The sequence below is a fragment of the Physeter macrocephalus genome, chromosome 12 (assembly GCF_002837175.3).
Source record: "Physeter macrocephalus isolate SW-GA chromosome 12, ASM283717v5, whole genome shotgun sequence".
In the NCBI taxonomy this organism is placed as follows: Eukaryota; Metazoa; Chordata; class Mammalia; order Artiodactyla; family Physeteridae; genus Physeter; species Physeter macrocephalus.
In genome coordinates, this window is record NC_041225.1 from 47,162,355 (window position 1) to 47,182,881 (window position 20,527).

The following is a 20,527-nucleotide window of genomic DNA, read 5'->3' on the forward strand; positions in this document are numbered from 1 at the left end:
AGAATTCACCTGTGAAGCCATCTGGTCCTGGACTTTTGTTTGTTGCAAGATTTTTAATTATGGTTGCAATTTAATTACTTCTGATAGGTCTGTTTATATTTTCTAATTCTTCCTGCTTCAGTGTTCGAAAATTGTACCTTTCCAAGAATTTGTCCATTTCTTCATGGTTGTCCATTTTATTGGCATATAGCTGTTTGTAGTAGTCTCTTATAATACTTTGTATTTCTGCAGCGTCAGTTGTGATTTCTCCTTTTTCATTTCTAATTTTATTGATTTACGTCCTCTCCCTTTTTTTCTTGATGAGTCTGGCTAAGGGTTTATCAATTTTGTTTATCTTCTCAAAGAACCAGCTTTTAGTTTTATTCATCTTTGCTATTGTTTTCTTCAATTCTATTTCATTTATTTCTGCTCTGATCTTTATGATTTCTTTCCTTCTACTGACTTTGGGTTTTCTTTGTTCTTGCTCTAGTTGTTTTAAGTGTGGGGTTAGATTATTTATTTGAAATTTTTCTTGTTTCTTGAGGTGAGATTGTATTGCTATAACTTTCCCTCTTAGAACTGCTTTTGCTGCGCCCCATAGGTTTTGGGTCGTCGTGTTTTCATTGTCATTTGTTTCCTTAGTTTTTTAAAATTTCTTCTTTGATTTCTTCAGTGATCTCTTGGTTATTTAGTAGCACACTGTTTAGCCTCCATGTATTTGTGTTTTTTACAGTTATTTTCCAGTAATTGATTTCCAGTCTCATAGCGTTGTGGTCAGAAAATATGCTTGATACGATTTCAATTTACTTAAATTTTCTGAGGCTTGATTTGTGACCCAAGATGTGATCTATCCTGGAGAATGTTCCACGTGCGCTTGAGAAGAAAGTGTATTCTGCCACTTTTGGGTGGAATATTCTTTAAATATCAGTTAGACTTATCTGGTCTATTGTGTCATTTAAAGCTTGTGTTTCCTCATTTATTTTCTGTTTGGATGATCTGTCCACTGGTGTAAGTGGGGTGTTACAAGTCCCCTACTGTTATTTGTTACTGTCAGTTTCCCTTTTCATGGTTGTTAGCATTTGCCTTATATATTGAGATGCTCCTATATGTTGGGTGCTTAAACATTTATAATTGTCATATCTTCTTCTTGGATTGATCCTTTGATCATTATGTAGTTTCCCTTCTTATCTTTTTAACAGTCTTTAGAGTCTATTTTATCTGATATGAGTATTGCTACTCCAGCTTTCTTTTGATTTCCATTTGCATGGAATATCTTTTTCCATCTCTTCACTTTCAGTCTGTATGTGTCCCTAGTTCTGAAGTGGGTCTCTTGTAGACAGCATATATATGGGTCTTGTTTTGTATCCATTCAGCCAGTCTGTGTCTTTTGGTTGGGGCATTTAATCCACTTACATTCAAGGTTATTATCGATATGTATGTTCCTATTACCATTTTCTTAATTGTTTTGGGTTTGTTTTTGTGGGTCTTCTTCTCCTGTGTTTCCCACTTCTTTAGCGTTTGTTGTAAAGCTGCTTTGGTGGTACTGAATTCTTTTTACCTTTTGCTTGTCTGAAAAGCTCTTGACTTCTCCATTGAATCTGAATGAGATCCTTGCTGGGTAGAATAATCTTAGCTGTAGGATTTGCTCTTTCATCACTTTAAGTATATCCTGCCACTCCCTTCTGACCTGCAGTGTTTCCACTGAAAAATCAGCTGATAACCTTATGGGAATTCCTTTGTATGTTATTTTTTGTTTTTCCCTTAGTGCTTTTAATATTTTTTTTTTTGAATTTAACTTTTGTTAGTTTGATTACTATGTGTCTTGGTGTGTATTTCCTAGGATTTATCCTGTATGGGACTCCCTGTGCTTCCTGGACTTGGGTGACTATTTCCTTTCCCATGCTAGGGAAGTTTTCCACTATAATCTCTTCAAATAGTTTCTCAGACCCTTTCTTTTTCTCTTCTTCTGGGACCCCTATAATTCGAATGTCGGTGTGTTTAGTGTTGTCCCAGAGGAATCTGAAATTGTCTTCAATTCTTTCATTTTTTTTTCTTTATTCTGCTCCTTGACAGTTATTTCTACCATTTTGTCTTCCAGCTCACTTATTCATTCTTCTGCCTCCGTTATTCTGTTATTGATTCCTTCTAGTGTATTTTTCGTTTCAGCTATTACGTTGTTCATCTCTGTTTGTTAGTTTTCTAGATCTTTGTTATAAACATTTCTTGTATTTTCTCAATCTGTGCCTCCATTCTATTTCTGAGATTCCAGGTCATCTTTACTATCATTACTCTGAATGCTTTTTCAGGTAGATTGCTTATTTATTTGGTCTTTTAGGTTTTTACTTGCTCCTTCATCTGTGACTTTTTTTTTTTTTAAATGAGTGGGATTTTGTTCCTGTCTTACTGGTTCTTTGGCCTGAGGTTTCCGACTCTGGGGTTTGTAGGCTATTGGGTAGAGCTGGGTCTTGATGCTGAGATGAGGAACTCTGTGAGACCTCACTCCAATGAATATTCCCTGGGGTCTGAGGTTCTCTGTTAGTCCAGTGGTTAAGACTTGGAGCTCCCACCGCAGGAGCTTTGGCCTGACCCCAGGCTTGTGAACCAAGATTCCGCAAGCCGCCTGGGGTGGCAAAGAAAAAAAGGGAACAATAACAAAGTAAAGAATAAAATTAGACTAGGAAACTAACAGTTATGTTAGAAAGAATATAAAAGATGAATCAACAACTGGAAGGGATATCAATACCACAGTAGTAAAAAGGAGGAGGGAAAAAGAAAGGGGTGGGGGGAAGGCCTTGGCTGTGGAGGGCGGGGCCTAAGCAAGGGCAGGGTTTGGTTGCTGGGCGGGGCCAATGCTCAGGTCCCACAGGGCTGGAAAAGGCCCTGGAGGCTGTGGGGGTTGGGGCTTGGTCTCAGGGCAGGGGACCTCATCTGGGAGCCCAGCAGGCCTCCTGGGCTCAAGTGGGCAGGACACACACCCTCCTCTCCTCTCCTGCTCTTCCAGTCTGGGAAGGCCCCTCCCGCCTGCCTCTCCTGTTCTCCCCTCAGCCTCCTTCCTATGCCCCCAAGGACCCAGGAGACCTAGAGGGGGCTTTGGAGGTGGGGGTAGCAGCTTGGGAGCTCAGCAGACTCCTCTGCCTGAGTGGGCCAGGCGATCGCCCTCTGCTCCTCTCTGGCTCTTCCCCGAGAGTCCCTCCCGCCTGCCTCTTGATCTCCCTGGCCTCAGGGGTGCCGATCCTGTCTGGCCTCCACTTCTCCCCCACCCGGTGCCCCTGCGTCCTACCGGTTCATCTTGGGGTTCCTCCCCTCTCCTTGGGTGTCAGAGTCCCCCACCAGGGGCCAGCAGGTGCCCTAGTTGTGGGGAGAAGCTAACTCCATGTCTTCCCACACCGCCATCATGACTCCGCTTCCACACTTACTCTTTGCCTGTATATTTTTGATTTTTTTCTCATAGCCTTTTGCTTTTAATTTTATGACTTATTTTGTGGTACAGAGTTTTATTTAATTAAACTTGATTATTTTTTTCCTTTGTGATTCTTTGTTTGTAATTGCTTTGGAAGGCTTTTCCTAACCCCATGATTATAAAAACTTACTCATAAGTATTTTTTTAATACTTATTTTTAATCAGTTAGTTTTGGTTTAATTTATGAAGTTCGGTGTGTATGTAATTTAAGACAGGAATCTAATTTTGTTTTTCCAAATGAGTAATTTGACATATTCCAATGTGACTGGCAGAGCAATATGTTTTCTTCCACTTTAGAACTAACCTTTTTTCATAAGAAGATTGCTCCTGTTACTTCTGTTTTTGGGGTTTAAAAAAAATTAATTTATTTTTGGCTGCATTGGTTCTTTGTTGCTGCACATGGGCTTTCTCTAGTTGCAGCGAGCAGGGCCTAGTCTTCGTTGCGGTGCTCGGGCTTCTTACTGTGGTGGCTTCTCGTTGTGTAGCATGGGCTCTAGGCACATGGGCTTCAGTAGTTGTGGTTCACGGGCTCTAGAGCGCAGGCTCAGTAGTTGTGGCGCACAGGCTTAGTTGCTCCATGGCATGTGGGATCTTCCTGGACCAGGGCTTGAACCCGTGTCCCCTGCATTGGTAGGCGGATGCTTAACCACTGTGCCACCAGGGAAGCCCTGCTACTGTTACTTCTTGATTTTATAAGTGAATAGCCAAGCCAGGCTCCTTGTTGCTTATAAATAGCATTAACGTATGCAACAGTCTGCAAAGACTCTTGCTGTTAATCATATTTGTGGTATTAGAAAGGGATCATTATACCTAATTTATTTTATTTTATCAGCTAGGGGCATATATTTGTGGATCTGGGGTAGAAATAATCTTTCTGTACTGTAGGTTGAGAGATCATTTGTGTTACTAAGTAAATTAAATTCTCAACCTTCCAGAGAATGCAGGAACTATGGAGGGGTAGGATGGGTTTGTAGAGGTCCAGCCAGCATGGTAGTTTCCTGGGCATTAGCAGAATCACCTCATGGATCACAGGAGACACAACTACCCATTTTACATTCTTATAACTCTTATTAACCCATTTCCTGGTACCTCTTGAGATTCCCTGTCCTTTTGGGGAGGCATTACCTTGGTGATATGTCCAAGGTTGGTTACCTGAGTCAACATTTTAGGGAATGCAGTTTGGCATAGAACCTTGAGTGATATTTTTTTTTTCTCTCTAGTTGCGGAAAGATGGGGCTACTCTGTTGTGGTGGCTTCTCTTGTTGCGGAGCATGGGCTCTAGGTGCGTGGGCTTCACTAGTTGTGGCTCGCGGGCTCTAGAGCACAGGCTCAGTAGTTGTGGTGCACGGGCTTAGTTGCCCCATGGCATGTGGGATCTTCCTGGACCAGGGCTCGAACCCGTGTCCCCCGCATTGGCAGGCGGATTCTTAACCACTGCGCCACCAGGGAAGCCCCTTGAGTGGTATTTTTAATGCTTAGTTTGCCTTTTGTTTTCTTTTTGCTTTGAGTAAAGTTTCCTCCCCATTCATTGAGATGTTTTTATTTCTCTTCACAATACAGCAAATGGAAAGGTGATAATAGCAGCGTCAGTTCCCTGTGTATCAGCCCAGATGGAAAGATGTTGCTTTCAGCTGGTCGAACAATCAAGCTATGGGTTTTGGAGACCAAAGAAGTCTACAGAGTGAGTGAATCAAATTAGTTGTAAGCATAACAGTTGTCTAGAGTAAGTATGGAGAAAGGCAGAAGTCTGAGCCAAAGAATATTGTTTGAAGGATACAGATGTGTTATTTTCAAGCATATGAAATAGTATAATTAATAGTCAAAAATAGTCCTCCAAATCTGTTAAATAGATTAGACATATCCTTTTTGCCTGCATTGGAAGAATGAATGTAAATGGAAAATGAAAAGAGTGGAATTAAGTATCTTACTCTCTTCAATAATAATATAATTATATAATAATAGTTATTTTTTATTTCTAGCTTGCATCCAGCATTTGGTATATTACTGTATTTAGCTGTGGAGATTTAGAATTACATTTTGAGTGTGCTCAGGGGTTACTGAACTTTTGGTGCTGTGATGATGCCTTAAAATTGTGGTTTCGACTCACTGAGAGTAACATGAAGACCTACAATTCCTTGGCTGTGTCTGAGCACCCAAGCACCCCTTTTAAAATGGATAGAATGAAGTGAATCTTTAACACAAATACGGAAGAAGTAAAGATTGTGGGGTAGGCTCATGGGAGTTGGAAGGGACAGCTTTAATGTTCAGTTTTTTTCGGATGGAGTTTTTTAAAGTGAGAGGGATATAGCACAAATAACCGTAGTAGTCTGGAGCTCTGATTTCAGATATGTATCATGTATATTGTTTATGATACATATGAACTCTTAATTTTTGTTACTGCCTTACATCCTCTCCTAAATGAGATTTAACTTTCTCTAGCACTTCACGGGACATGCAACGCCGGTTTCATCACTTATGTTCACTACTATCAGACCTCCTAATGAGAGCCAACCCTTTGATGGAATTACAGGTCTTTATTTCTTATCTGGAGCAGTACATGACCGGTTACTTAATGTCTGGTATGTAGTCTTTTGGATTTTGGGAGGTAACACTGCCTTGAAAGAATCGGTCATAGCTTATATGGTTAATGTAAATGATGAATATGAGATTTGCTGTATTGTATTTAATATTAGATTGATTTTATATTGACTTGTAATGAGGAGTTGAGCCTGCCTAAAAATCAGATCTTTATGAGAAAAATTTAAGAGCATTACATAATAGAACTTCCTCCATGCTTGTTTAGAGATACAGTGGGCTGAATATTTTTGTGACTGGGCAATTTAAAAACCTTTTTAAAAAATTTTTTTAGGAAAATTTCTGATTTTGTTGAAAGAGATGACTATATGGGTTAGTGCAGTAATGCCTATTTGATGGTTTACTGAGGACATTAAATTCCTTGGTTGTGTCTGAGAATTCCCAGTAGCCTTTCCTTGCAGTGGTTGCTGTCACTAATTCCCTTTGAAGCTACTTTTGAAAGTAAAAATCAATTTGGTATTGAAGAGCCATCAAAAAGTTTTTAAATTTAAGAAATAATAAGAAATTTCTTGGATTTTATAACATCATCTAATGGTGAAATTAACTTTTTTTCTTTTACTTGATGTTCATGGACAGAATATGTAGATTTAAAAAATAGAAGTAGTTTCTTATCCTAATGATCAGTTAGTTGAGCATGCTCTTGACCATATAAAGTTACTGTAAATTTATACCAAATAATACTCAGAAATGAGACTCATCAAATATGTATTTCTTAAAGTAGTCGTGTGGGGAAAGGTTCATGTCAGTCTGGACGTGGACCTCTGTTCACCTCCAGACCGTCAGCTTAGTTCCTAATTATGCCTCTTATAATCAAATTGTGTTGGTTTTCTGTCCTGTGTCTCATTTTTGAGGAGCGCCTATTGGAATATCTTATTTTGGTTCTAGAGGGTTTATCCCTAACATAAGAAATCAGTAATGCCAGAAAAGTTAAAATCGGCCACCCCAATCTCTTGGCATTACTGAGGTGCTTCAGTCTTTAATGCCTCACCTCTTTGGCTCCTGAGACTAGGGGTCTCCGGCTCCACAATTTTTTGTATAGCAGAAAAGTTGATTTCTGTTGTCTTAAGATCCTGAAGATAGCATGTGTATACCTGGGGCTTCCTAGTAACAGAGGAGTAAACCATAAAAAACAAACAGATTAAAACTGCATATTGAAAGGCTGCCCCCAAAGGCCATTCATGAAAACTTTGTGTTTTGTTAGGTAGAGCAAGCCAAGGGTTCCCTTCTAATTACCTTTGAAAGACACATTTCTGAAAGAAAATAACATTTGAAGGCTTCTTGCCACTGAATGAAGATTAAAATTTAAAAAAAAACCCAAAAAACCCTTTCATATTACTGCAAGGAGGAAGTACTATCTCCTGTTGATGGGCTAAAATAGCACCTTCTGCTGTATATAGTGGTGTGATAGCAGTGATTTTGAGCATGTATATAGTATGAGTAACTACATTTTAGAGTGAATCTTGTTTTATTAAGTTATGCATGAAATATTTAGAATTTATCAAATCAACTCTTAATTTTCTTCTAGACACAAAAATACCAAAAGACTGTTTATTGGTAAATGTATAAAGTCTCACTAGTTAATAAAAAGAAACTGATCTTGAATCATGTTTGTAAGTCACGCTTGTTACTCTGTTACTCAGTCTTTATTTTAATTTTTTAAATTTGTGTCCAGATTTTTTAAACAGCTTCACTGAGGTATAATTGACATAATAAATTGCACGTACTTAAAGGAAAAGCATAATTAAGTTTTTACATATGTATACAAATGTGAGATTATTACCACAGTCAAGACAGTGGCCACCTGCATTGCTCCCAGGAGTTTCCTCATATCCCTTTGTAATCCCCCTCCCCACCTCAGTCTACAGGCTTGTTGACATGTTTGGGATGTTACAGATAAAGTTGTTAAGGACACTTGTGTACAAGTCTTTGTACAGACATATGATTCATTTCTCTTGGGTAACTACCTTGGAGTATAATGGCTGCATCTTACGATAGGTGTATATTTAACTTTTTAAAAAACTGCCAAATTTTTTCCAGAGTGGTTGTACCATTTTACATTCCCACCAGCTGTGCGTAAGAATGCTAATTCCTTCACATCTTCACCAACACTTTATGGTCATTTAATTTCAGCCATTCTGATAAGTGTGTAGTGGTATCTCAGTGTGGTTTTAAGTTGCATTTTCCTAATGACTATTGATGTTGAGAATCTTTTAAGTACTTATTTGCTATCTGGATATGTTCCTTGACAAAGTGTGTGTTCAAATATTTTGGCCTATTTTCTGCTGGGTTGTTTGTATTCCCACTGAGTTTTGAGAGTTCTGTGTATATTCTGAATATAAATCAATTATTAGGTATATGCTTTACAAATATTTTCTCCTAGTCTCTGGCTTGTCTTTTTTTGAAACGAAGCAGTTTTTAATTTTGATGAAGTACAGATCATGTTTTGAAGTCTTTGTTTAACCCAAAGTCACAAAAGTGTTCTCCTGGAAGTTTTTTAGTTTTAGGTCTTGTGTTTATTTGGTTCTGTGATCTGTTTTGAGTTAATTTGTGTATATGGTTCAAGGAACGGACTGGGGTTCTTGGGTTTGTTTTTGTTATTTGGATATCCAGTGGTCCCAGTACTATCTCCAGTGAATTGGTGCTGCATATAAACACATCGAGTCAATTGCCTGTTATTTGCAGTAGTCTTGTTGTATAAAGTCCTCAGGAGCACTGATTCGGCGATACTGCACTCTTACTCCTTGGGGAAACACCAGGGTTTGGTTTCTGCAAGCCTCTGGTTACAACATTTTTGTCATCTAATTAATACATAACCTTGTTTTATGTGTATTTCTGTTTAAAGGTACCTTAGTTTATTTATATACATACACACACACACACACACACACACCTGATTAACTTACGTCAGAACAGAGTTTATTGAACTTAAACATTTTCTCCATAAGCATATCACAGCCTTTTTACTCTTAGGGACACTAGACCACACTTCAGCATTATACTTGGGGGCCATTTTAAATAGTGAAATCACCAACCAAAAGCATAAAAGCAAAAAGTGTGGCACTAAATAGGCTGTGAAAAGAATACTTAGTATGAAAGCTGAAATAAAAAGGCAGAGCATAGCCTTGTTAAACCTCATGAGTGTTGGGCTGCTCATATGTTTCACTGTTCTATGTATACCTGTTAAAGACCGTGAAATCACCACAAATAGTGATTTCGGGGTCTACAAATAAATTTTAGCAAGTAGGCAAATTCTCAAAGAATCAACCAATAGTGAGGATCATTTATCTATCTATCTATTTATCTATTTCTGGACTCTGTTTTCTCAGTATTGCTATGATGTTAATTCTCCTCAAATCTATAGATTCAATGTGAATCCAGTCAAAATCCCAGCAATCTGATTTTAAAATTCAAGTGGAAATGCAAAGCACATAGAATAGCCAAAATGACTTTGAAAAAGAGGTTGGAAAACTCACTTCAAAACTTGCAAAGCTGCAGTGATCAAGACAGTTGGCATTGCCATCAAGATAGACAAATAAGTTAATGGAAAAGAATGTTGCTCATTGTTTAAATTTGCCACAAATGCATTAATGCTTTCTCTTTTCCCATGCAACCATGTCACATGGTAGTGACACAAATGCTTCCCTTATTTTGATCTTTAATTACCTTATTTAGCTTTCAAAAGATGAAAATGCTGTTGTGAGCCGATTCCTGTAACTCCCTTTAGGTGTTTGCCTTTTTTTTTTTTTTTTTTTTTTAATGTCTTACTATCTAATCAACTGTTTTGTTATCTAGGCAGGTCCGGTCAGAAAACAGAGAAAAGAATGCAGTGATGTCTTTTACAGTTACAGATGAACCTGTCTATATTGACTTGACTTTGTCAGAAAATAAAGAAGAGGTAAGTGGCTTGTTTCTTTGAGAATTTGTTTTTGGACTTCACAAATACTATTTTTTAAAATCAGGGTTTTGATGATTCAGGAATGAGAGAGAACAAAATAAAACAAAAATCTTAGACTATTGGAAGTAATCATTGGATTCTGTATTGAGTGCTCATGAGGGGAGAGGACAGGGCGAAGTGGCGTTTTCAGTAATCCTGACATGTGGGCCTGCCGGTTGGTTCCCTGTTGTCAGCCAATGCGCTTGGTTGTTGACTTAGCTCCTCTAACTTCCATGCTGCGTTCTCATGGACTGTGCTGTCTTCTTAGCCTAAACTTTTATTTATAGGCTTGACAACAACTACTTGAATTGTTATTTTGGTGGCAGTGATTATTTTTAAATTCAAGAGTTGTACATCCTTACTGTTTTGATTTATCTCTTGTTATTTGAAGGGTGGAGAGGGTAGTTGAATTTTCATAAGTAATTATTAGAGTGGACCGAAGTATATTACCTATTAATGTTACATTTTTCTTTTAGCCTGTCAAGTTAGCTGTTGTTTGCAGAGATGGTCAAGTTCATCTTTTTGAACACATATTAAATGGGTAAGTAAGAAGTTTCTCAAGTCAGAAACTTATTTTCCTTCCTTGACTTGCTAGTTATTTATACTCCTACCTCAGTATTCTTTGCTTTATGTTACTTTTCATTTAGATTGTTCTGAAAGCCTTCTTAATTCTTTGTCCGTATGACTACATACATTCCCAGTGAGACCTCAAGTTTTATTTTAAAAGAAATTGGTTCAGTGGGAAAGCTTTGTTTGTGAACTTTGGTGAAGCCTTAATTTCTAACTTTGATAGTGTCACACATTTGTCACACATTTGTGGATCAGTGAATGCTTGTGTTTTGTTGGACAGAGGGGAGTTGCTGATATGATGTGTAGTAGTCATAGACCAGGGGTCAGTAAATTATGGCCTGCAGGCCACATCCAGTAGAGACCATATGTGCCCCACCCCGCCCCCCTAAACGAAAATATTTACTATCTGGCCCTTTATAGAAAAGTTTGCCAACTCTTGCATGTGCTATAAACATGGTCTGAGACTCAGTCATGTGCATAATTATGTTAAACTTTAAAATGGTTTCAACTTTTTATTGTCAGTTGGTACCCTTCCTTTTACAATTCTAGTATAGGGATTATGAAAGCAATATACACTAATTTTAAAACATTCAGGGTGCACAGACAATTGATTATAAAACTCAAGTTTCCCTCCATTGAGTTCCACTCCCTAGAGGTAACTGTTAACATTTTGATGTGTAGCACTTGAGGCCTTTATTTATATAGTCATATGTATGCATGGAATGTATAATTGAGGGCCCAAAAGTGGTGGGCCATGGTAAGGGCTTGGGCATTTCTCCTTGGGCAGTAGTAAGCTGTTGAAGGATTTTAAACTGAGGATTGATGGGGTTTGACCTAAGTTTTAAGACATGAAGTTTTAAGTCGTTCTATCTGATGTGAAGAGAATAGACCACAGAAGGGTAAAGGCCAAAGCAGAGGCCAAAAATCCTGGATAGAGATGGTTGTGGACTTGGGAAACTAGGAAGAGTGAGTTGGAAAGATAGTGGGGTGCTTACAATTGGGATTATGGAGGGTGTGTACTTAGTGGTGATAAGATGTCTGTGGTGTGAGGAGTGTGTGTGGCTAAGGTACAGGGAAGGACAAGGTTGCTGGAGGTCAAAGGCTAAAGGAGCTGAGAGGGCAGGGTGTCAGAAGGATCATCAGACCGCATGCTGTATATGGAAATCACTAAGAAAGGAATTCCTCAGCGGAATTGTTGGACAGAGTGACAGCCACTCACATCTTTAAGAGAAGCCGAGTGACCCAGAGGCCATTGGATGACAGCAGGAGGGGAATGAAACTGGTAGCTGGTGATGGCAATTTCAAAGGTTTTAGAGGTGATGGAGGGAGAGACTACTTGTCTTGAAGTGTTAGTGAAGAACAAGAAGCGTACTTGAATCATTGCCAAGGGTCTTGGCCCTAAGGGTGTGGGGAGGGCTGCCGAGGCAAGCAAGGTGAGGAGAGCTCTTAGAGAAGAAGTTGAGGATCTAATTTCGTTTATATTTTGCTGAACATTTTGCTCCTGGAACTGTGATGCAGAGGTCATGGTGAGGATTCAGGGGTTGGAAGCAATTAGAGATGGGGCTGATTAGAGTAGGGCAAGAACAGAGCCATTTGGGGCTGAAGCTCAGGGTGGTGAGAGAGCACCTGGGAGCTTGGGGCCTTTTGTAAGGGTTGACAAAGTGGGGTAGAAGAGCAGGTGTGCCTCAAGGCAGGTTTTGGTGGTGAGGTCTTGAATGTTGGCAGGGTGGGGATAGATGAAGTCTTGACAGGAACACTAGTGCTCTGGGGACACTGGTCACTCCTGATGATGTGGAGGCCAGGGGAGGGTCACATTTCATGACACCAACTTCAAAGAATTAGTGTGAGATGCTATTTCACATTTTCTAATCTCATTTTTTTCCATTTCCAGATACTGCAAAAAGCCTTTGACTTCAAACTGCACAATTCAGATAGCAACGCCTGGGAAAGGCAAGAAGTCAACACCAAAACCCGTCCCTATTCTAGCAGCTGGTTTTTGCTCCGACAAAATGTCACTGTTGCTTGTATATGGCAATTGGTTTCAGCCCACCATTGAGCGAGTGGTACGTAGCTGCTCCTCTGGAGTAAAGCAGTACAACATCAACATGTCTGTGGAAGAGAATGATTTTAAAGTGATATATTGGTCTGCTTATTGGAATACTTAAGAAGATGTCATATATTTCCCCTTAACTGAAGGACTTTTCAGTGGATGGTTTATTTTAACTTGTGAGAACTCTGTATATAGTTGGTCCTTGAACAACACAGTTTTGAACTGTGTGGGTCCACTTATGCATGGATTTTTTCCGATAGTAAATACTACAGTACTTCACCATCCAAGGTTGTTGAATCCACAGGTGCGGAACTATGGATACATTATAACTATGAACAAGTTGTAAGTGGATTTTTGACTGCACAGAGGGTCGGCGCCCCTAACCCCTGCATCATTCAAGGGTCAACTATGTAATTTTACTTAACCCAGTATATCCAAAATATCGTTTTAATGTTTAGTATAAAACATTATTTGAGATATTTTGCCCCCCTTCTTCCTTTATTTGGTATTATGTTTTTAAAATCTGGTGTATATTTTTCACTTACAAGCCCATCTCAGTTTGGACTAGCCACATTGCAAGTGCTCAGTAGCCACAGGTATGGGTGAAGTTTGTCCAATTACCCAAAAGATAAATCTTAATAAGAGATCCCTTAGTAATAGCACACATTGAATATTCTAAGTGGAAATGTAACGGGTGGGGCAGTGGTTTAGGTTTTTTGATTACAGAAGTTTCTTTGGAGACTTCTGGTGAGTTATTATGAGCATGTCCAATAGGTGAGACTATGAGAGGAATATCTCTTGCTCAGGCAATCTCTTGTTGAGTCTATTTAAAAATACTTCTTTAAAAAAATGTAATACGTGGTTACGGTGTGATAAAAAAGGGAGAGAAGTGTTAAACTGTAAACATACGTCTCCTTAACCATACGTGGATCCCATAACCTCACTCTCCAGATGCAGCCTGTTTCCTGTGTACTTTGTATCTTTCCAGATGTTGATTAGGTGGGTATAGAAAATTACCTGTATAACTTTAAAGCCTTAAAGGTACATATGTACTTTGCTGCATCTCACTTCCCCTCCTGTTTAATACCATATCAGGACATAGAGGTTCACCATAGAGCATTTTATTTAATCAGCATTGCTTGTCTTTGACTAGTTTGTGGAAGGATAGCAGTAGGAAATTTAGGGTAGGACCAGTCTTTTTTAGGATAGATTATAAGGTGATGAGCTAATAATGTTTTCTTTAAAATCTGTTACATTTTAAATGTTAGTCTTTTAAAACTGTGTATGTGAAAAGATTTGAGCAGTACATAACTGAAAAAAGTAAACATGCCTGGTATCTTCAGAGTTTACCCGTTTTCCTCATATGGCATCAATCTGAATGGTGATCAGTCTGAGTGACCAGGAGTTTTCTGTGGAAGCCTTCTATACTTTTTTGTATTTTTATAAAAATGCATTTCTTTTTCACTTTATTCTTACTCCCAATTACTTTGTTTGACACTATTTTTTTTCCCTTCCACCCCCTTTCCCTCTTTAAAATTCTATTCCCAGGCTTTAAATTCCAAAGAACCTCATATGTGTTTAGTAAGAGATATTTCAGTCTGCTGGGCCCCAAAAGTAGAAACAGCTATAACAAAGGTGAGTGCATTACATATTAGAAGTTAAGAAAAAAGATATTTGAGTGAATTGAATTGTTACGTAATACTATGTTTAAACTCTTAATATCCTCTTTATGATCTTGTCTTAACAAATTTTGTGGGATTAGGTTTTAGATATTAAGACTGTAAAACTTTTTTCATTTCTGTGCTCTTGATTTGTTGAACGAATGAGTGAATAGGTGACTAGAAGTTGAAGACCTTGGATTTATTTAATTCTTCCTCCTCCACCCCACCCCCAGTGCAGGATCACTGAGTAAATATCAATATCAAATTTATCAAATTATTTCATCAATTTCTATACTTAAAGGGGCAAAACTTTGTTGAGAGGAATGCTGTATTTCAGGGTGGAATAAAACCTAAATCCATGATGGGGCTGGAGTTAAATACCAGATATAAGAACATTATTGTCATGCTTTATTTTGAATATAATGTGGCATCTACATGGAGACATCGTATGTTTGGCAGTCTAATGAAAAAAAGGAAAGCCAAGACATGCTATGATGACATTCATATGGTTTCGCTTCTGGCTGAGTTTCAGAGATGACACCTTTCTCTTGGCTGTCTGAGCATTTCTGGCAAAGATCAATTATTGGAGGTAGTCATAAAATGTACAGCTTCACTCTTTAACTTTTTTATTATTATTATTATTTATTTATTTTTGGTTGCTTTGGATTTTCGTTGCTGCGCGTGGGCTTTCTCTAGTTGCGTTGAGCGGGGGCTACTCTTCGTTGCGGTGCGCGGGCTTCTCATTGCGGTGGCTTCCCTTGTTGCAGAGCACGGGCTTCAGTAGTTGTGGCACATGGGCTCAGTAATTGTGGCTTGTGGGCTCTAGAGCTCAGGCTCAGTAGTTGTGGCACATGGGCTTAGTTTCTCTGCAGCATGTGGGATCTTCCCGGACCAGGGATCAAACCCCTGTCCCCTGAATTTTTAAGTCAGTGTGTCATTTTGTGATCTGTAGATTTTGTTTTTCTTGGTTCTTACTCTTACATGTTGCAGGCTTTAAAACCATGAATGTTCAGATTATACTTAAATGCCAGTATTCAATTAAAATATCTTTAATTCATATCCTATTGAGTTAGTTACATTAAGTTTTTCAGTAGGAAAACCTTTTAAAAGCTGTTAGTTTTCTCATTGGGGATAAATCTTGCAAGGAGTAAGACAGTTTCCTTTGTCACACCCCTACTATTCCTGTTTAACAGGTGAGAACACCAGTGATGAATTCTGAAGCAAAAGTTCTGGTGCCTGGGATACCTGGTCATCATGCAGCTATCAAGCCTGCTCCTCCACAGACTGAGGAAATAGAGAGCAAGAGGAAATTAGGGGAAAATGAGGTAATACACTCATTCTGACCATTTTTGATTTTGAAATTTAAGGTTTCTTGGGAGATTCTAAGAATTATATTGGATGGGGCCAAAGTTGAAACTTTAGAAAATGGAGAGGACAAAACTCTTATTAACTAAAGAGGGTGCGCTTCTGGCCATTTTGTTCATTGTTAGCTGGATAAGTTAATTGTAGATTAAGCCAGGACTTGCTGTGATGATTTTCACTGGGTTTCGCAAGTTGCTGAGTTCCAATGATGCCTTGTCTCTTGGCTGTCTGAGCATTCCTGGCTGGTTTAATGCTAGTTAGTCTTTAAAAGTGATCGTCATTATAACCTCTTAAAGTGCTTACAAATTTCATTTTTTCTCAACTCTTAAAACCCTCTTGTGATTACTGTACTTGTCTGTGAAAAATCCACTTTTTTGTCTTCCATTCACTTGTCACTCTTGTCTAAATAATCTAGAATTTTAACTGTTTTATCATTAGAGAAAGAGTATTTCTTTACCTGATTTTAAACGTCTTGCTTTATTGGGGGTGGGGGGTTAGGGAATAACATTGCTGTTCTTAAAAATTGTTTCTCAATAACATGATATCTGATTTAAAAATAAGGTGCCAACTTCCTCTAGTTTGGCCTAGATCCTACCCTTTAATTTTTTCCTACCTTTTTAATGTTTTTCATAAAACATAACCCAAACAGGAGGCTTTACCAAAGCCTCTCTGTTTGCTTTGGTAGTAATAGAATGTTCCTATTTTGATTGAGCTACCAAGGGGCTGGCAGAACGTAGTTGTTAGATTTGCTTTCATAAGGGATTAGTTTTGTACAAGTGAGTTTTTGTATAGCAAACAAAGAGAAAAATAGGAGGACATCTTATAAATTTGGGGGGGAACATAACTGTCTTTATGCTCTTTTTTTTTTGTGCTACGCGGGCCTCTCACTGTTGTGGCCTCTCCCGTTGCGGAGCACAGGCTCTGGACGCACGGCTCTGGACGCACAGGCTCAGCGGCCATGGCTCACGGGCCCAGCCGCTCCGCGGCATGTGGGATCTTCCCAGACCAAGGCACAAACCCACGTCCCCTGCATCAGCAGGCGGATTCTCAACCACTGCGCCACCAGGGAAGCCCTATGCTCTTTTGATAATATTTGTTAGCAAAAGATCTGAGGTTGATGGCAAGGGATAATTACAGAAGGGGAAGCTTTTGTGATTATAGGTCTTTTCTTGTGCTTTAGTAATCAGTTGCCAGATCCTTGTCTTTTTTGAATCTTCATACAGAGGGGTTTTTATGAATTACATTTTCATATCATGGTTTTCAGTTGTTTTTTTTCACTAGAGTCTGGAAACTTGGATTGCAGATATTACACTTGTCTACGACATTGGCTTTATGGTGATGAGATTCTGTTGGAATGAAGAAGAGCATATTTGTGTTTTTCAGTGTTGAGGTGTGAATCAGTCAGTGGTTTTTGTCTTCTGAGACATAAGCACAAAATAACTTGACCAAACTGCTTTAGGTGTTGTCTCATATAACATTAACTGGTCATTTCTGTTCTGTAGGTTAGCATTGAAGAACGCCTGGGAGCACTGGATATAGATACGAAGAAAGAAAAGGACACCCTTCCACAGATAAACAGTTTTCCAGTTCTCCTCACACAGGGTTTAGAAAGTAATGATTTTGAAATGCTAAATGTAAGTATTGTAGCAGTTTTTAAATGAATTAAGATGGTTAATTTTTCTTAGAAAGTTATTGACAGCACATTTACAGAGTGAATAGTCATGTTATGTAGCTGTCTTGAATTTAATGTTTTGTGAGTTTAGTCAAATATATATCACTTGGTAGCACTATACAGACAGTCACCAACCTACAAAGGGATTGTGTTAAATTATTTTGAACCTGGAATGCATTTTCTCATAGAAATATTGTTGTGAATTGTTACTAGGTTCTTAGGCTTTAAGTTCACAAAAGCCTTTATAAACATTGTGTAGCTGAATTATAATACTCAGCATTCTAGATCACAATTTATATTTTTTTCTGTAGGAAAATGCGTTCCTGAGTTTTTACTCTGGATTCCAGAAACTTATTTCCCCCTGGCCGTGAGAGGGGGCGGTGAGGTGGAACCTTGGCAATGGATAGGAGGTTTGGGGGAAAAATTCAAGAGGGTTGGGGGTATATAAAAGGGAGGCACTTACGATTTCTGTGTTTGTAAGTTGGTGACTGCTTGTATGATGTTGCTTAATTTGGTCCTCTTAAATTCCAGAATTTGAAAGTGGTCTGTAGAGAAAATTTAAGTGTAAAAAATTGGACTTAAGCACTGCCTGATCAGATTAAAGCAGTTTATATTTGCTAAGTGCATTTATTCCTAGTGACTCTTAGTGATATTATGGTGCCACTTAGTATAGATGTGACTTTAATATGCAGTCTATGAATAAGGTCCCTCTGACTTGTATTTTGATCTAAATGGGAATATCTTATACTTGTGTTTAAGGGGATTTTGCAAAACAGGAGGGGGGAAACCAAGCATATCTAAAAACACTTTTAAAATAGTTTGTGAGTGTGTGTATTTTGGGAGGTCGGTTTTGGTTTAACATGGCATAGTAACCTAGGTGAGGATTTGGTGAGAAATAAGCTATAGAAAACAATTGACAGTGTTTTTAAAATATAACTTATCTGCCATTATTGCTTACTTAACTGTGCTTTGAAAACTTCTTCAGTAGTACAAGTGAATCAGTTATTGTTTTGTTTTGTTTCTAAGAAACATTTCAAAACATTTAATAGTACAGTGGGCCACCATGAACCCATCACCCAGTTTCAAAAATTATCAGCACTAGCCAATCTATCTATTATTGTTATATCTGTTTGCTCACCCCCTACCCAGGTTATAGTGAAGCAAATTTCAGACCTATTATTTATTTCATCCACAAATATATCCCTGTTCAACTGTAACAATAGCAATTCCTTTTAAAAACATAACCACAATTCATTATCACACCTAAAAAGGGGAACAGTGATTCCTTAAAATCATCAAATATCCAGTTAGTATTTATCTTTTGCTGATTGTCTTGTAAAGTTTTTTGTCTTTTCTTTCTTCAAAACTGGATCCCAACGAAGTCCACACTATTTGGTGGATTTGCCTTTTCTGTCTTTTGCAATTTGGGGAGGCTAGGTTATTTGCTCTAAAGAGATTTCACATTCTGGATTTTGCCTCCTGCAAATCCATTTTACTGGGTCATTTAACCCAACAGGTATCATTTAATATAATTCTTGTCCATCATATTTCCTGTACAGTGGTAATTGGATATAGAAGCTTGAAGAGATTCAGATTAGAATCATCTGGCACTTCAGATGTGACAGTGTGTACTTTTGTCAGGTGTCATAGAGTTGTTGGGAGAGTAAAGGAAATGATGTTTGTGAAAGCACTTCTTAAATTGTAAAGAATTGTAAGACCTTTTCATTATTAAGGATTTTGAGGTGATTATGTCGTACTGTTTAAGTAGAAGTCAGTAACCTTTAAAAAAAAAAGAAGAAAGAAAAACTAGAATATAAGAGTATTCTCATACTGTATTACCTGGGATATCATGCATTCTAAAGAGAAAGAGGCAAGTAAAAAAAAAAATCAAATATTTTTTTCCCCTGGAAAGTGTGTTCCTCATTTCCAAAGGTACCTTTTGAGCAGATGTGAAATATAGTAGGAGGTCATTGAAAATAGGAATGAATGGGGACTTCCCTGGTGGTCCAGTGGGTAAGACTCCGCACTCCCAATACAGGGGACCCGGATTCGATCCTTGGTCAGGGAACTAGATCCCACTTCCATGCTACAACTAAGGAGTCCGCATGCCGCAACTAAAAGATCCCGCAACTAAGACCCAGTGCAGCCAAAATAAATATTTAAAAAAAAAAAAAAAGAAGAAGAAAGTGAGCAGTGTCAGGTATGCAACATAGGACCAAAGGTGAGGTTAAAAATTCCTACTGTAGAACACTTGACATTAAAGTTTATGGCTTTTTAGGAAAGTGGCAATTTGACCTAAAGAAATAGTCTATAGCTTATGCAAAAAAGATATGCTTAGTCATTTATGTAGTTCATGGCACCCATAGGAGTTAGATATTTTAAAATATTTTAAAAATTTTATTTAAATTAAGTATTTCTTAAAAGTACCCATTTACAGTAGTACCAAAAAATACCTAGGATAAATCTACAAAAGATGTTTCTACCTCTACATTGAAAATTACAAAAATTGGGAGAAATTAACCAAGACCTATGTTCATGGTTGGAAGATTCAATATTGTTAAGGTGAGCAATTCCCCCCAAATTATTCTATGTATCCAATACATTCCCAATTAAATTCCAGCAGCTACCTTTTAGAAATTCAAAGGACGTGAAATAACCAAAGTAATTATAAAATGAAGAGCAAAATTGGAGAACTTAACCCTATCTGATTTCAAGAAAAAGCTGTAGTAATCAAGATAGTTTGGTATTAGTGAAAACATAAATATAGATTAAGGAACCAAAATAGTCCAGATATAGACCACACGCAATTGGTTTTCAGTAAAGGTACTTCTAAGTTGAGTCAATTGGGAAAGCAAAGTCTTTTCAACAGTTGCAGTTGAATCAATTGAATATCTATATGGAAAAAAATACATCTCAACTCTTTCCTCACATCTTACACAAAAGTCTACACAAAATAGGTCACAGACATAAATGTATAAACCAACCCTGAAAACTTCTAGAAGAAAATAGGAGAAAATGTTATGCAGATTTGCATGGAAAAAGCCTTCTTAGGTTCATTACAAAAAGCATGAAACACTTAAGGAAAAATTGGTCATTTGGATTTAATAAAAATTAAAAACTTTTCTCTTGAAATGACACTGTTAGGAGAATGAAAAGGCAGGCCATAGGCTGGGGAAAAAAAAACAACTTATATATCAAAGGATTTATATCCAGAATTGGTAAAGAACTCTTAATTAACTCAATA

General features: G+C 38.0%; 1 protein-coding gene and 3 non-coding genes across 4 annotated transcripts in view; all 4 read left to right on the forward strand.

Moving 5' to 3' along the window:
- The window catches only part of WDR43 (WD repeat domain 43), a 50,959-nt gene that overhangs the window by 18,599 nt on the left and 11,833 nt on the right, over nt 1-20,527 (forward strand). The window contains exons 4-11 of the mRNA XM_024118521.3: nt 5,000-5,120; nt 5,879-6,018; nt 9,827-9,929; nt 10,445-10,509; nt 12,430-12,601; nt 14,137-14,223; nt 15,443-15,574; nt 17,114-17,245. Of these exons, the coding sequence (XP_023974289.1) occupies nt 5,000-5,120; nt 5,879-6,018; nt 9,827-9,929; nt 10,445-10,509; nt 12,430-12,601; nt 14,137-14,223; nt 15,443-15,574; nt 17,114-17,245 (952 nt within the window). The remainder of the gene's footprint in view (nt 1-4,999; nt 5,121-5,878; nt 6,019-9,826; nt 9,930-10,444; nt 10,510-12,429; nt 12,602-14,136; nt 14,224-15,442; nt 15,575-17,113; nt 17,246-20,527) is intronic.
- Nucleotides 5,508-5,592, forward strand: LOC112063688 (small nucleolar RNA SNORD53/SNORD92). Its single transcript, XR_002891127.1, has one exon. It is a non-coding gene; the product is annotated as a small nucleolar RNA SNORD53/SNORD92 (small nucleolar RNA).
- LOC112063686 (small nucleolar RNA SNORD53/SNORD92) lies at nt 14,736-14,813 on the forward strand. The gene has a single exon (XR_002891125.1). It is a non-coding gene; the product is annotated as a small nucleolar RNA SNORD53/SNORD92 (small nucleolar RNA).
- On the forward strand, nt 15,772-15,847 carry LOC112063687 (small nucleolar RNA SNORD53/SNORD92). Its single transcript, XR_002891126.1, has one exon. It is a non-coding gene; the product is annotated as a small nucleolar RNA SNORD53/SNORD92 (small nucleolar RNA).